Source organism: Notolepis coatsorum (genome assembly GCF_963971535.1).
Source record: "Notolepis coatsorum genome assembly, chromosome: 13".
Lineage (NCBI taxonomy): Eukaryota > Metazoa > Chordata > Actinopteri > Aulopiformes > Paralepididae > Notolepis > Notolepis coatsorum.
In genome coordinates this window covers 59748554-59763431 of record NC_140177.1, presented here as the reverse complement: position 1 = coordinate 59763431, position 14878 = coordinate 59748554, and the positions used below count along the sequence as shown (strand labels likewise).

Here is a 14878-nt window from a genome sequence, read left to right as displayed (position 1 = left end):
TTTAATAAGATGGAGGAGGTTTAGTAAGGTGAAGGAGGGGTTTAGTAAGGTGAAGGAGGGGTTTAGTAAGGTGAAGGAGGGGTTTAGTAAGGTGGAGGAGGGGTTTATTAAGGTGAAGGAGGGGTTTAGTAAGGTGAAGGAGGGGTTTAGTAAGGTGGAGGAGGGGTTTAGTAAGGTGAAGGAGGGGTTTAGTAAGGTGAAGGAGGGGTTTAGTAAGGTGGAGGAGGGGTTTAGTAAGGTGAAGGAGGGGTTTAGTAAGGTGGAGGAGGGGTTTAGTAAGGTGAAGGAGAGGTTTAATAAGATGGAGGAGGTTTAGTAAGGTGAAGGAGAGGTTTAGTAAGGTGAAGAGAGGTTTAGTAAGGTGGAGGAGGTTTAGTAAGGTGAAGGAGAGGTTTAGTAAGGTGAAGGAGGGGTTTAGTAAGATGGAGGGGTTTAGTAAGATGGAGGAGAGGTTTAGTAAGGTGGAGGAGAGGTTTAGTAAGATGGAGGGGTTTAGTAAGATGGAGGAGAGGTTTAGTAAGATGGAGGAGAGGTTTAGTAAGGTGAAGCGAGAGGTTTAGTAAGGTGAAGAGAGGTTTAGTAAGGTGAAGCGAGAGGTTTAGTAAGGTGAAGAGAGGTTTAGTAAGGTGAAGGTAGCTGATAAATGCAACAGCGTGACCAAAAGCTACATGTTAGGATTCTGGTTTTCACTACTAGTGCCTGGTGGGGAGGGCTTTGTCAAGACAGGCTAGTATCCATTACGTTTCTCCTCCTCTAGTAGGAGGTAGTGTTGACAAGGCCTAGGTTTTTAACGACAGGCTGTGTGGGATGTGTTTAGTCTGCCCTCATTCACCTTCAGTAAAGATAGTCTCCACAGTAGAAGCAAATGCACACATGAAAGCACAACAAAAAAAGTCACTGGAATGCTTTTAGAGGTTTGAAAAAGAAAAGAAAATAATAATAATAATACAACAACAAAAAACAAAAAAGTCTGCCAAGTCTATGGTGGAGAGTTACATCACAGGACATAGTGGGGGCGGGGAAAAAAGGACACATCTGCCGCACTCCATCTGTTGGGCCGATATCACTGGTGCGTGGGGAGGCCTGGCCTTAGTGCCCACCCAGGGTTGTGCGCTTGTTAGTGAGGGGAGGAGAGGAGTGGTGGGAGGCGTCTCCAGTGACTATGACCGAGGGTGGGGGAGGGGTGAAGGGTTGTGACATCACATGATTACTCCCTCTTATCAGCTGCTTTCGACTGCTCTCTCTGGATCATGCAGCGGCGCACAATGCTGTCAAAGCTGCCCAGGTAGAACAGGGCGATGGTCCGGAACAGTCCCATGGTCACAATCTGCACAGGGATCAAAGGACAAAGCAACATTATAGCCAGACAGGGGTGCAGTGCTGGGCATACGCGGTCAAACGACGTTTGGGCTTAGTCACTGAGGCAGAATTGCGCGCATCTTTTATTATGCAAAGTCTAGGTGATAAGTGCCGGCCGGCACTTATCACCTAGACTGTGTGTGTGTGTGTGTGTGTGTGTGTGTGTGTGTGTGTGTGTGTGCGTGTGTGTAGAGTGTTGGGCGTGTGTTATGTGACAAAAGACCGCCCGTCTCGTCCCCAGCTCCGACTCATGAAAGAGGAGAGATACATGTATGTGCGTGCACGTGGCGTTTGGCCTTGGCCCATATTACGACTGCACCACTGTAGCCAGACACTATAAAAGTAAAGTGGGGATGCACCCATGCCAGTATTGTTCGATAAAGATTAATATCCATCTTTTATTTAACAGTATAGACAGTTAGGCCGGGGATAAAAAATTATTGAGATATACAACCCATTTTCTCAAGTGACCATATTCACACGGTGGCCATTTTGACTCTTATGTTACGTTCTGGTTGGTTTCCTAGGTTCGAAAATAACCCAACCTGAGCACGACATAAGAGCAAAACGGCCACTGTGTGAATATGGTCAATTAGAGAGATGCAACATCGTTCTATGTGTACAAAGTGCATAAAATCAAGTGGCTTTGCGTTGTTGTCTTGCCGTGTTAAGCGCATGGCTCTTGGCATTAGGTTTCAGCATTAGGGAAATTCTCCCAATACCCTATTCTAGCCTGGCGTTGGCCTGACATTTTTTATGCCAGCACCCGCCCCTAATAAGAAGCAGGGCATGTGCTGCTGTGGCACCCCTAATAAGAAGCAGGGCATGTGGAGGGCTGACTGGTAGGTGACGGTTACCTGTTGGAGGCCTTCTGTGATGGAGGTGACAGGTGACATTCCGCAGGTGAGAGCTGACAGCATGTAGCCGTCGGGCCCTACGGAGCTGTTGAAGTTCCCCTGCTGCAGGAGGAGATGGAGGAGCAGACGGGGAGAGAAGCAATTACCCGCGTGCCTCGGGTGGGAAAGGGATTCACTAATTAAGCCGGTGAAAGTGAGCAGGAAGGCTGGTAGGTCAACGACAGTTGGATCACAGTTTCTTACCACAGCGTCCCTGACAACGATTTTGGCCACTTGGTCCGGCTGACAGACCCCAGAGGTCTCCGAGATCAACCTGGTCTCTAACGGCTGGAGGAGTGTAAACATGGAAGAACTTCATTATGTGCTTTATTAAAAAGGAGACAATGTGAAAACAATTATATTATATTATGATAACAGACCTTGTTCTTGTTCTCCTCCGCAAGTCCTGGAGTGTCTGTGTCGGGGGGGTACGCCACGGTCACATAGATGTTGTATGGCTTCATCTGGATATGGAAATAACAGCACATAGGTACTTAGCAACGTGTTGTAGTGTTTACAGCGTTGCAATAGAAGTCACAAATCACAATAACAATAAGTATGAGTAGTAGAATAAAATAAAAGGTGGAGTGAAAAATGCAATTTGACAAACATCTTAGGTTTTACATACATCCTGGAGATTGTATAATATGCCTTGTAATGCGCAAGTTATCTCAAAATGAAATCAAATATCAAAATGCCTCAAAATAGACTCTTGAATCATGTGTTGGAACTAGTGCACTGCATCCCTGCCCGAGCCCGACGGGGCCCTACCCGACCCCACGGGTTCGGGCTGGGTAGGGCTTTGTTTTTAAATAAATAATTCGGGCTCGGCCGGGCCGGGCAGCGCCCTCTTTTTTTTTTCTCCATTGCACACGCGCCTCACGCTGCTTTCACTTTCTGTTTTGTGTAACGTAGTGCTGTCATCAGAGAGTGAAAGCCTTGTGTCTGAGGAGTCAAGATGTATAAGCCAACAGATAAAATAGGGAAAGGGAGAGCTTTTGAAAGTTCCCAATGCGTCTGGGAAAGCTGCATTTTTGGAAACATTTGGATGCAATTACCAGGGAGACCTCGAGGGGAGTAGAAAGATATGAAGCCATCAGGTGGATGATGAACAAATGAGCCGGACCGAAGTGGTTCAATGGTTGTTTGAAGTTGGAATATAGCCAGTTGGCGAACGTTTTAATTCGTTCTTGGATGTATGTAGCCGGTTGGCGAAGTTTTGTTAACGTTGTTCAACGCGTTGCTGAAGTGGTGAGTCTGATTTATTATTATTTGCTGGTGTGGGGTCGCCGCTGCCCTGTTCTGTTGTGCTTTCATTATATAAATGTTGCTCTGCTCGAAATCTGATTTCTTCTGTTTGTTTATATAGTGACTGAGTAGGCTATTGTGTCGTGTGTGTGTGTGTGTTAAAGAAGATTCCATATAGCCTTCAATACGTTTTACGAGGCTGTGCGCTTGGGAATAGACGGCATTCTAATAAGAAAGCGAAACAGGCTATATAATGCTTCTTAGTTTTCAGCGTGATATGCGTTATTTAGGTAGACCTATTGGACATTTTCGTGTTTGTTTATTTATTAAGTTAATATATAAACAGTGTTTCGAATATTTAAAAAAAATAAAAAAAATTTAAGTCTAAATAATAATTAAAAAAAAATCTGGTTTTCATTCGGGCTAGGGCTTCAAATGTTGCATTACAGTCTGGCTTATTGTCGGGCAGGGCCTGAACGTCATGGGCACGGGCTTCATTTCAAGGCCCTTGCAGACCACTAGTTGGAACCCCCTCTGGAGGCAAAAGCAATGTCTGCAAGCAATTTGGCCTTCAGACACTGGTCTGCCCAGCTGGCCACTGTCATCAAGGAAATGCTAACTGAAACTTGTATTATAAGTCGTATAAAACAAACATGCATAGATCAAATGATTTATGCACAAAAACAATTATTCTTTTCAGCGAATCTCTTAGTTATAACACGATTGCGTAAGCTAATAAGTGTTGTGTTTGTGTGAAACAAATCTTTGGCTTACCATTTAGGTGGAAAAAAATAAAGTCAACTAGCTTGGGGGAAGACGTGAGGGGGAAGGGGCGTTCATAGCTTATTGAACATCTTTGGTGAAAAAAACATACCAAACAAATTGTTATTCAATATACAAGTGTTAAAAAAACACATGTGGAGGGGATCTTTAACCCAACACTCACCTCCATCTGCAGGGACTCTGCGAGGCCACGCAGGGCGAACTTAGAAGGGGAGTAGGCCGTGTAGCCGAACAGGCCAATCTGACCCGCCTGGGAGGAAACGAACATGATGCGGCCCATTCTGCGCTCCTTCATGGTGGTGATGACGGCCCGCGTGGGGTACACACTGCCCAGGTAGTTCACCTCCATCAGTCTCTGGTGGAGGCAAGGCCACCCAGACACACGTTACAGAGTGCCAGTCCACATAGTATATGGTACACATAGGACTTATGGCGCTTCTGAGGATTATAGATGATTTTAAACAATGTTGTAGTACGATTCTCTTTCTATGTCATTTTGTTGCGATTTTATTTTAAATTTCGCTGCAACCAACATGGTAGCCCGTTTCATCTTATGACACCATTGAAAATGGCCTAGATCTCAACCGGGCTTCCCTGGGAAAATAAATCTTAAATAAATAATGATTAAACAAAAATAGCAGGGCTGCATGAGTGTGTCTATATTGAACACAAACACAATCCCTCACTCCAATACACTGTTTTTAATCAAGCAATCTATTGAGCTCTTTGGGTGGGAATTAAACCTCCCTTAAATCTCCTTTAACTGTAATGTAATCTCCTACGAAGCCAGACAGAAATCTAACCTCCTTTCCTGCTGCATCTTTAAACGGCTATCAAATCTCTGGCTTTAGCCCCACATACACTCAGGTCCATAAATATCAACACAATTTTCATCATTTTGTGAAGCATGGTGGTGGTAGTGTTATGGCGTGGGCATGTATGGTTGCCAATGGAACTGGCTCCCTTGTATTTATTGATGATGTGACTGCTGACAAAAGCAGCAGGATGAATTCTGAAGTGTTTCGGGCAATATCATCTGCTCATATTCAGCCAAATGCTTCAGAACTCATTGGACGGCACTTCACAGTGCAGATGGACAATGACCCGAAGCATACTTCTTTGTTTAAGGCAAATAAGTGAAATGTTATGCAATGGCCAAGTCAATCGCCTGACCTGAATCCAATTGAGCATGCATTTCACTTGGTGAAGACAAAACTGAAGGGAAAATGCCCCAAGAACAAGCAGGAACTGAAAACTGCAGTTGCCTCTAGTTACAGTACAGGCCTGGCAGAGCATCACCAGGGACGAAACCCAGCATCTGGTGATGTCTATGGGTTCCAGGCTTCAGGCTGTCATTGACTGCAAAGAATTTGCAACCAATTTCATTGTTAGTTTGTTCAATTACTTTTGGTCCCTCAAAAAAAAGGGGGGGGGGCACTTTAATTCCTACACTGGATACACTTAACTTTTAACCTCAAAGTAAAGCTGAAAGTATGTACTTAAAGCACAGTTTGATTAATTTCAAGTACATTGTGGTGGTGTACAAAGCCAAAATTGTGAAAATTGTGTCAATGTCCAAATATTTATGGCCCCGGCTGTATAGATGTACAAATTGGAATGCTGGAAAAGCAGTCTTGCATGTCTTGGTTCTACAGTAAAAAGAACATTCACACAACAGATAATTCAATTAATTTGTCCCAGAACAAAGAATTAATCTTTTTTGTAAATAATATTCCATCATGGTTAGTATATTGTATTGAGAAAGGTGTAGCTTGGGGCGGCGCAGCGGACATTGCGCTCGTCATCAACGCAAGAGACACCGGGTTCGAATCCGGCTGTTGGCGTTGCCTCCGGCTTGGGCCGGCCGTCATACTAACTCAATTGGCAGAGTTAGCGGGTGGAAGTCGATGGGTGGTAATCTGGACGTTGTGGACAGCGACTCCTACAGGTCGGTTGGGGGATGCCTGCACAGCAGAGACAGGAAATGGCGGGGGTAGTGTGAGCCTCCCACACGGTACACCTCGCCAATGAGAGTCCGTGCTGGCAGGTGAAAAGATGTGACAGGCTGCCTCCTCGTGTATCGGAGGGGACACATGATGCAAGGCTTCCATCCTCCCTACAACCGGCCAGTGGGGGGTATATGCGAGCAACGTTCAAGACAGGGGAGGGGAGAATTGGCACAGCGAAATTGGGATGGGAGAAAAATAGAAAAAAGGAGAAAAAGTGGATAAAAAAAGAAAGAAAAAGGTGTAGCTTTCCTTTGTCATTGGAGCATTGATGTGACAAAAACATTTCAAGATTTTGCACTTATCAGGTCATAAAACACGTTAAGACAGGTGACAAGACAAACTTCTTCAAACTGGGAGCGCTGACCAAGCATAACCTAAGTCTGTTTGTTTGAATAAGGTCATGAAGATAACCGTTCCTGGTGAATGACCTGAGCCCTTTTAGTCCAATTCCAAAGAGGATTTCTAGGAAGCTTGTAACTACAGTCGTCCGTCATGTTCCTAGTTACTTACTCTGAAGCGATCCACCTCCACCTCGTCAAACTTAGCAGAAATCGATGTCCCGGCACAGTTCACCAGCATATCCACAGGCCCCAGTTTATCTTGAGCCTGCGAGACGGAACAAAATACACCTCAATAACCGGACCGTGGCTCTAGAGCTGCGATTAATCCAAAAACAACAGAACATTTTAATTTAAATGTACTTCCGTTGTAAATTCCCCCATGAATGCACACTGAAATCGAGCTAAAGCATGCACTTTAACCATCTGTAGTGTGGTAGTGAAAGGGTTAACATTCTGTAGTGTGGTAGTGAAAGTATTGTCTCAGTGAAAGGGTTAACCCTTTGGTAGTGTGGCAGTGAAAGGGTTAACCGGATCTTTTTAGAGCTTTTATGAGACAATCCTAGTGCTTCTAAATTACGTTATTTTGTATTTCCATCAAACTAGATGCTTTGGAACATTTAACTGCAACCAATTAAATGCTTTGAAGCATCAATGGCAGTTATTTCTAATGGATTCTTTTTTTTGTAATGGATTTATTTGATTCAGTAATAATCAAATAACAATGAGGAATGAGACATGGTCTTCTTTAGCTGAGTGGCTTAGATTACCTGTTTGATCACACTCTCCACCTGACTGTAGTCCTTAGAAACATCCACAGATATGCAGAGGACCACCTGAATGGAGAAGATGGTACACGGTCTGATGCAATCTTATGCAAAATGCACAGAAATATTTATAGTATAGTCCAGTCAGTGGTTCCCCAAGTAGGTTCTGGGATCCCCTGGGGTATTTGAAGGGTTTCCAGAGGGTACCCAGCAAAGAGAGAAACAGTTCAATTTCACTATTGTTTTATTCCATGTCTGATGCAATCTTATGTAAAGAGGCATGCACAAAAGTGTAGTGCATGTGTCAAACCCAAGGCCCGCAGGCCAAATACAGCCCGCCTGGCCCTTTCTTCCGCCTCCCAGACTGAATTCTCTTATCAATTAATTTTGGCCCGCTGCCTCCACTTGCCGCAACTCAACTGGCCTGTGATACAAATCAAATGAACCTCCGCCTCACTGCGCGGCAATACAAATATCTCCACTTTTCAAGCCAACGCACAGAGCGTTAATAGCTTGAATAGCCTAACCATGCTTTTGTGGGCCACTGGAGAAGGACCCAGTATTTAGCTTTCAGTTGTACCTTGTATTTATTTATTTATTTATTTATTTATTTATTTTTTACTTTCACTTCACTTTTTTTCCCACACATTCATCCACTTTTACCTGATCAAGTGCATTATTGCTAATGAGTGTGTATTATACTTCACTCTCCAATAGTCCAGGACCAGCTTAAAATAGAATTGCTAATCTTACAAACTCTTGTGGATGAATAACTAATTGGAACCCAATATATGTAATTTAAATCTGTAAAAGATAAATCTATAATAAGCCAATATCCAACCCAACTTTTCAAAATCATCTGTATTTTACATTTTGGCCCCCTTGGTAACAGAGTTGTCTAGTGTTTCCCAAAGTAGGATCGGTGTGTTTCCAGAGGGTCCCCTCCAGCAATTTCACCATTATTTTATTCACTAGAGCCTACTGATATATATATATATATTTTTAAAGACTATTCTGACCATTGGTTTCTGCCTGTTATTTCCATAACTACTAGTTATGGATTAATTCTGAGACTAAATCCTATCTTAACAACTGAATCTTCTAAAATGGGGTCCCCTGGGATCCTGTGAAATGGGGGTTGGTAGCCTAATGTGGATACATTTGATGGTCCTTGTCTGATATTAAATTGCTTGGGAACCAATGGAATAGCCTATATGAACAGAAATATAAACATATCGGTTGCTTCAAAACAACATCAGTTAAGTACTAGGCTATATTTTATTGAGAAAAAGAAAGTCCCATACCTGCTTGTCATTTATGGCACATTTCTCCACTTCTTTCTTAGCTTGAACTAATTTAGTCTGTAAAAAAACAAACAAAAAAAAAACACAGAAAAACAATTGAGTAAGTAACATAATGTACGTACGGGTATTGCATCTGAGAACACAGTAGACTTGTGGTTTCATCCAAAACATTTCCACTCATGGCATGTTGTCACAACCCAGACACAATTTAACTGCTCATTTAACCGTGCTGCTTCTACATACTATGAATGATTAACTTTTGTTTCATGTGAGAGCCAACCTACCACTTTATATGATAGAAACTCGCTTATCCAAATCCCCTCAGGAAAAACTATTTAAAATACGAAAGCACACCGTCACCTGGTACAGTTAAAAATTCCTAATTATTTTGCACACTATAGCCTATATATTTTCATTAACACTTTAACTGCCGGGAAACGCTTTACAGCGTCATTCCCGGCCATGCTCAAGTTGCCGAAGGACGCTTTACAGTAGGGCTGGGCGATATGGCCTAAATATGATATCACGATATTTTCTGACCTTTCGGCGATACACGATACACATCACGATGTTTTTCTTTTTTACCCCAAACAATTCATTATGAGGCTTACCAAGACAGTATTTGAGTTTGCAAGCTAACATTAAAGACAAAATAAAATACCCATGCATTTAGCATTTTTATATTAGATTTAGATTATTAGATTATATATTGCATATGAGATATTATATGATTTAGATATGAAATATGATGAATTGAAAATGGGGGACCCTGATGTAAACAAGACTAAAGTCTTTCTCTGGTCTGCATCCCCTTAACAATTGTATGTATTGAGCTGTACTGTACCCATTCTGCAATATGTTAAAGTTTTAAATCAATCAATCAATAAATAGCATTTTAGCATTTTTATGAAACTACTGTATATATGTATGTCTCTAAATGTTTTGATGAATTGAAAATGGAGGACCCTTATGTAAAAAAGCCGAAAGTCTTTTTCTGGTCTTCATCCTCCTGTACTGTATTGTACCCATTCTGCAACCTTTTAATACAGTTTTCATTCATTCATTCTGACGGAAACATAATCATTTTGATTGACAGTCGAGTCTGCCAATGACGTCACACCGCTTGCACCCGCCCTGCTGTTCTTAGCACCAATCGGCAAGCGTTATGACTTCCTGAATGTCCCGTGTGCTGAAGTGAACACTGAACATCAACAAAGCTACTAACGTTAGCTCCCCGCGGCCGTCGAGTAGGAGACCAGTGCTTCACAGGATGCTAAATGAGGCATAATGATTTTACTACAACGAATGTTATAATAAAAGCCTTTCCATACATCTGTCTGATTGAAAACTTTATTAACAGACCGCGGAATGGGCATATCTCAGCACAGGCTGAGATATGAACGAGTAACGTGTGGACAGATTGACGCGACACAATCCTCTTGGGCAAAACATCACGATATCCACGATACATTGAAAAAGTGTATCGTTAATGAACTGTACCCGATATTTATATAATATCGTCATATCGCCCAGCCCTACTTTACAGCGTCTTTAATATCAATATTTCAAAAATCTGTGATCGGATTCATATTTCCCCTCCGCTGGCCTGAGATCCACCAGGAGGACCCACTGAGCTCTCTGGCGGTTCAGGAGCGCCATCTGGTGGCCGATAGGCGCAATCGCCAAACAGGAAGTGCTGTGGAGGTTGTGCTGGTCGGCCATATTACTTCCGGGCACTCGGTTTGGCTGCCGGCACTCTGGCTCGGCACAATATATAGCGATCCATTGCCAATAACTCGATAAACAACATGATTTGGACGTATATAGTATTATACAAGCTGGAAATGGTTCATCAGGATAAACATCCCATAATCGAAAACGGTCTACACCACGCTGATCGTCCAACGGCGCGAGGAATATCCGGTAAGATTCAGCGTTATTGTTGAACGTGTTCCATATAAACTGTTATGATGAACAAATGACCCACACTAGATGAATGATATAACGCTGCCCACGGAATTATAAACGATCCCCCGCCCATCCGGTCATCATCAGATCATACGTAGATCATTCTAGAAGTACGTCCAATTGAAATTTTTTATATCGCCCCGATTGCCATCAAACTGTATTTCATCATCAATATAATGCATTTGGGGCTATAGATCACGTTCTGGAGAAAGCTGCAGAAAGAGATGAAAACATACTTATACATTAGACCATACTTTACTATGAATATGTGAATGAAAAAGTTTAACGTTGCTACACAATGAACAATACATATAGGACTTTGAATGGGCCCTAATAATGGCAATGTAGCAATAGAATTTAAAAAGTTATAGCCATGCAAAGAAGGGGTACTTCTCCATAGACAAATAGAGCCAGCAACCTATGGTATATAATGAATTTAACCCATGGCACCCAAAGTGTTAACGTTACCATTACACCTTTCTAATCCTAAAACACAAAGGACATGGGTGGATGACAGAGCGGTCTCTCTCTGCTGACCTCATCACGTGCCACTAAGGTGATGAAAGCTCCTTGCTTGTAGCACTCCATGGCAATGCTCTTCCCAATCCCACTGGATCCTCCAGTGACCTGGAGATAGAAAAGGTGGGAGGAAATGAAGCGGACCATTACTCACAGGTCAGATGTGTGTGTGTCAGTAACACACTCTTGTTAAGGCACAAAAGGGCAATTCCATGCAAATGTCAACCTCACCATGAAAAAATTTAAATAACATGATCATAACCAAACCAATTTCAAATGTATCATCAAGGTCTATATTTTGAAGTACAAAATAGATTTGATCGTAATATTTATGAGAATGCATGTTTTTTCACACTACAGGAGGAGACACAATGATGTACACATTTATTTTTCGATTAACCTAATTGTATGACTTTCTGAATGGCCAGAATGGCAAAATAAAATCAACAGATATTTTTCTAACCCTTCATATAGGTCATGAAGGGCTGTTGTATCAATATGTGAATCAATTATGTACTTTGTGTCTTTCCATTGGCAGGTGAAGCATGCTGTTATAATGCCCCTTTATGGGACAGCGAATGTAACATCCATAACATTTTCCAGGAAAAGTTGTCATAAAACATGCATCTGGAATGCAATGACAACCAAACTTTTATAAAGATGACATATTAGCAACAATTAGTCATTCTGGTCTTATTTTTTGTATTCTTTACAAGTGTTATGGATGTTACATTGCAAGTGACGGATGTTACATTGCGAATGCGTGTTGTTAAGTCCGATTATGACCCCTTTGTTTGAAGTATAATTTACACATTTTAGTTACACTTATTGAGATAAAGATGAGCCTGCAATAAGAAATGTTTTGACCTTTTGGATTTTGAGATAGGTGACAAAATACACAGCGTTATGGATGTTACGGAAATTGACAAGCTTTTCGGACTCACTGAACACATGATGAAAACTCTGTGAATATCTTTTTCAAAGAATAACATGTTTACTATCACTTTGTAGGGAAGGGTTTGAGGTACCCAAAAAGCACATTCAGGAAAACCTGGCATTTCCTCTCAAGGAATGAATCACAAAAAAGTGCCGTTATGGATGTTACATTTTTGCGTTATGGATGTTACACGTCTGAAATAGACAAAAAACACTATCAAAAATGTGTGTTGTTAAGTCCGATTATGACGCCTTTGTTTGATTTAAATCAGAAGTATTTTATGACTCCTTGTTCGATTAAAATCCAACATATTTCCAGACACAACTTTTTCACACATTGTTGGTCTAGGCAGAGCAGTGTCCACGTTAGCCTACTGCTAATCTGCCATCTCCCCCTCGCGTCTGCTCAGCCTACATGTGTATTTGTTATTGTTTTGCCGAGTATCGTGACAAGAAACCCACCCCAAAAAACACAGAAACCCCAAATGAAACCAAACAGAAAGTAAATGAGTATTATTCCAGGGACGACATTTCAAGACAGGCCCAGGGAATGAAGAATGCAGTGACCATAAGAGAAGGAGTCAAGCAGAGGGTTCAGAAACGCCACATGTCCATGTCCCTTATGGAGGCTTACCGCTGCACTTCCAACCAAAGAGGACAAGTCCTGGGTCAGTTTTGATCAGATTCGTGAATACCTCAATCCTCACATGGATAACAGAGGGAGATACCATTTCTCTGAACCAGTCCAGGCAGAATGAATTGGACTTGATTTTTTATAACTTTCTTTTTCATGGTGAGGTTGACATTTTCATGGAATTGCTCCAAAACTAATTTTCTGATTTAACCGATATTAATATTGCTGTTCTCTGTATAGAAAACACTTTTTTATATTAATCAAATAAAGAGCTATTTTCCAAAAACTTTTTGTAAATTATTTTCAGGACTGATATTTTTAAACTATTTAAGACCAAAAAAAATTATAATTTTTTTGTGATGTCACAGTATGATGTCATAATAGAACATTCTAGAACATTTGTGATGTCACAGTATGATGTCATAATAGCACATTCTAGAACATTTGTGATGTCACAGTATTGATTGATTGATTGAAAAGTTTATTAACAGATTGCAGAATGGGTACAGTACAGTACAGCTCAATACATACAATTGTTAAGAGGATGCAGACCTGAGAAAGACTTTCGTCTTGTTTCCATCAGGGTCCCCCATTTTCAATTCATCATGACATACAGATAGACAGTACTGCTACATCTATACATTTATGACATACCAGATTTTCAAATACAGTACTGTTTGTGATACTAAAAAAATCCAGAAGAAGAGTATATACATTTGACATAGAAACTGTGCATTGGGGGAGGTTGGGTAGGTGGGGTGGGGCTGTACATTGGAGGTGGGGGGGGGGGGGGGGATGATGTCATAATCAAACATTCTAGAACATTTGTGTTCTATATATATTCAACAATAATCTCTCAGCATTTCCTGGCATTTTTTCAGACTACAACATGAATCCAGACTGGTTTAACCATCAAAATGGTCCACCGAAGTCAAACACATGTGGGTAAAGCCCTATTTTTGATAGTGTTTTTTGTCTATTTCAGACGTGTAACATCCATAACTCAAAAATGTAACATCCATAACGGCACTTTTTTGTGATTCATTCCTTTAGAGGAAATGCCAGGTTTTCCTGAATGTGCTTTTTGGGTACCTCAAACCCTTCCCTACAAAGTGATAGTAAACATGTTATTCTTTGAAAAAGATATTCACAGAGTTTTCATCATGTGTTCAGTGAGTCCGAAAAGCTTGTCAATTTCCGTAACATCCATAACGCTGTGTATTTTGTCACCTATCTCAAAATCCAAAAGGTCAAAACATTTCTTACTGCAGGCTCATCTTTATCTCAATAAGTGTAACTAAAATGTGTAAATTATACTTCCAATTCAAATCGATGCCATGTCAATGTTAAGGTAAGTTTCCAATGTTCACTCTGAATGTAACATCCATAACGCTGGAATTGCCCAAAACAGCTATACTAACTAGGAAGTTGTTCACAATGTATCCAAAACGGTCTGAACTGAAGTAAGTTACAATGCACTGAGAGGCGTCTCACAGGTAAGATGACTGATAACCCATCTATCACTGACTGTGGGCGTGTCATAGACAGCCCAAATTTGATAAATGACTGACCTAATGTTGTGAATAAACTAATCATGCAAACTCGGGCGGATGCTGGCAGAAAAATAGTATCTAACGTTAGGTGATTAACTAGTAAAACAGCTGAAGATAATTTATAATGGTACATTTAGCGTTAGCAAACGGATATTTCATGTAACGTTGTCAAAATGAATGTTAGCTCCTAGTATTAGCTTGTCCAGTCATTATGTACTTACCACGACGTGGGCCCCATTCAGTTTCAGAGGTTTGGGGCTAATGAGAGGCGATATCATGTACAACAACAACACGAAGGCAACGATGAATGCAGCAACCACAAGAAGCATAATGAAAGGCAGAAGAAGCCACCAGGAATTGATAAAAAGCCAGTCCGTGATTGAACTCAATTGAACTCCTTCTTCAGAGGACATGGGTGAATCTGGCAGTCGTTAGCTTGTTCGCTAACTAGCAAGCTAGCTACTGGGGGCGAATCGAAGGCAGGGAGGCAGGAGCTTGTTGTGAAAAGGGGAGGCGAAACCGAACACTCGGAGGAGGAGTTCTTCTATCAGTATTTGGCAGTGA

At 41.5% G+C, this 14878-nt stretch overlaps 1 protein-coding gene across 1 annotated transcript; it reads right to left on the bottom strand.

Annotated features, from left to right (window-relative positions):
• Nucleotides 1–17: 17 nt before the first annotated feature.
• Nucleotides 18–14830, bottom strand: kdsr (3-ketodihydrosphingosine reductase). Its single transcript, XM_084327239.1, has 10 exons — nt 14536–14830; nt 11210–11299; nt 8705–8761; nt 7404–7469; nt 6806–6901; nt 4450–4641; nt 2636–2719; nt 2460–2543; nt 2217–2318; nt 18–1327 (listed from the first exon to the last, which is right to left on the bottom strand). Exons 1-10 carry the CDS (start codon nt 14725–14727, stop codon nt 1208–1210), a joined length of 1083 nt encoding a protein of 360 aa, XP_084183365.1. The 5' UTR covers nt 14728–14830; the 3' UTR covers nt 18–1207.
• Nucleotides 14831–14878: the final 48 nt, after the last annotated feature.

Bases quoted from the DNA above. Each gene is read 5' to 3' on its own strand.
- kdsr (XM_084327239.1), bottom strand. From the start codon at position 14,727: ATGTCCTCTGAAGAAGGAGTTCAATTGAGTTCAATCACGGACTGGCTT. The intron at 6,902-7,403 runs GTAATCTAAGCC...TCCGTCTCGCAG, and splicing joins TGGAGAGTGTGATCAAACAG to GCTCAAGATAAACTGGGGCC. The intron at 2,720-4,449 runs GTGAGTGTTGGG...TTCCATATCCAG, and splicing joins CAGAGTCCCTGCAGATGGAG to ATGAAGCCATACAACATCTA.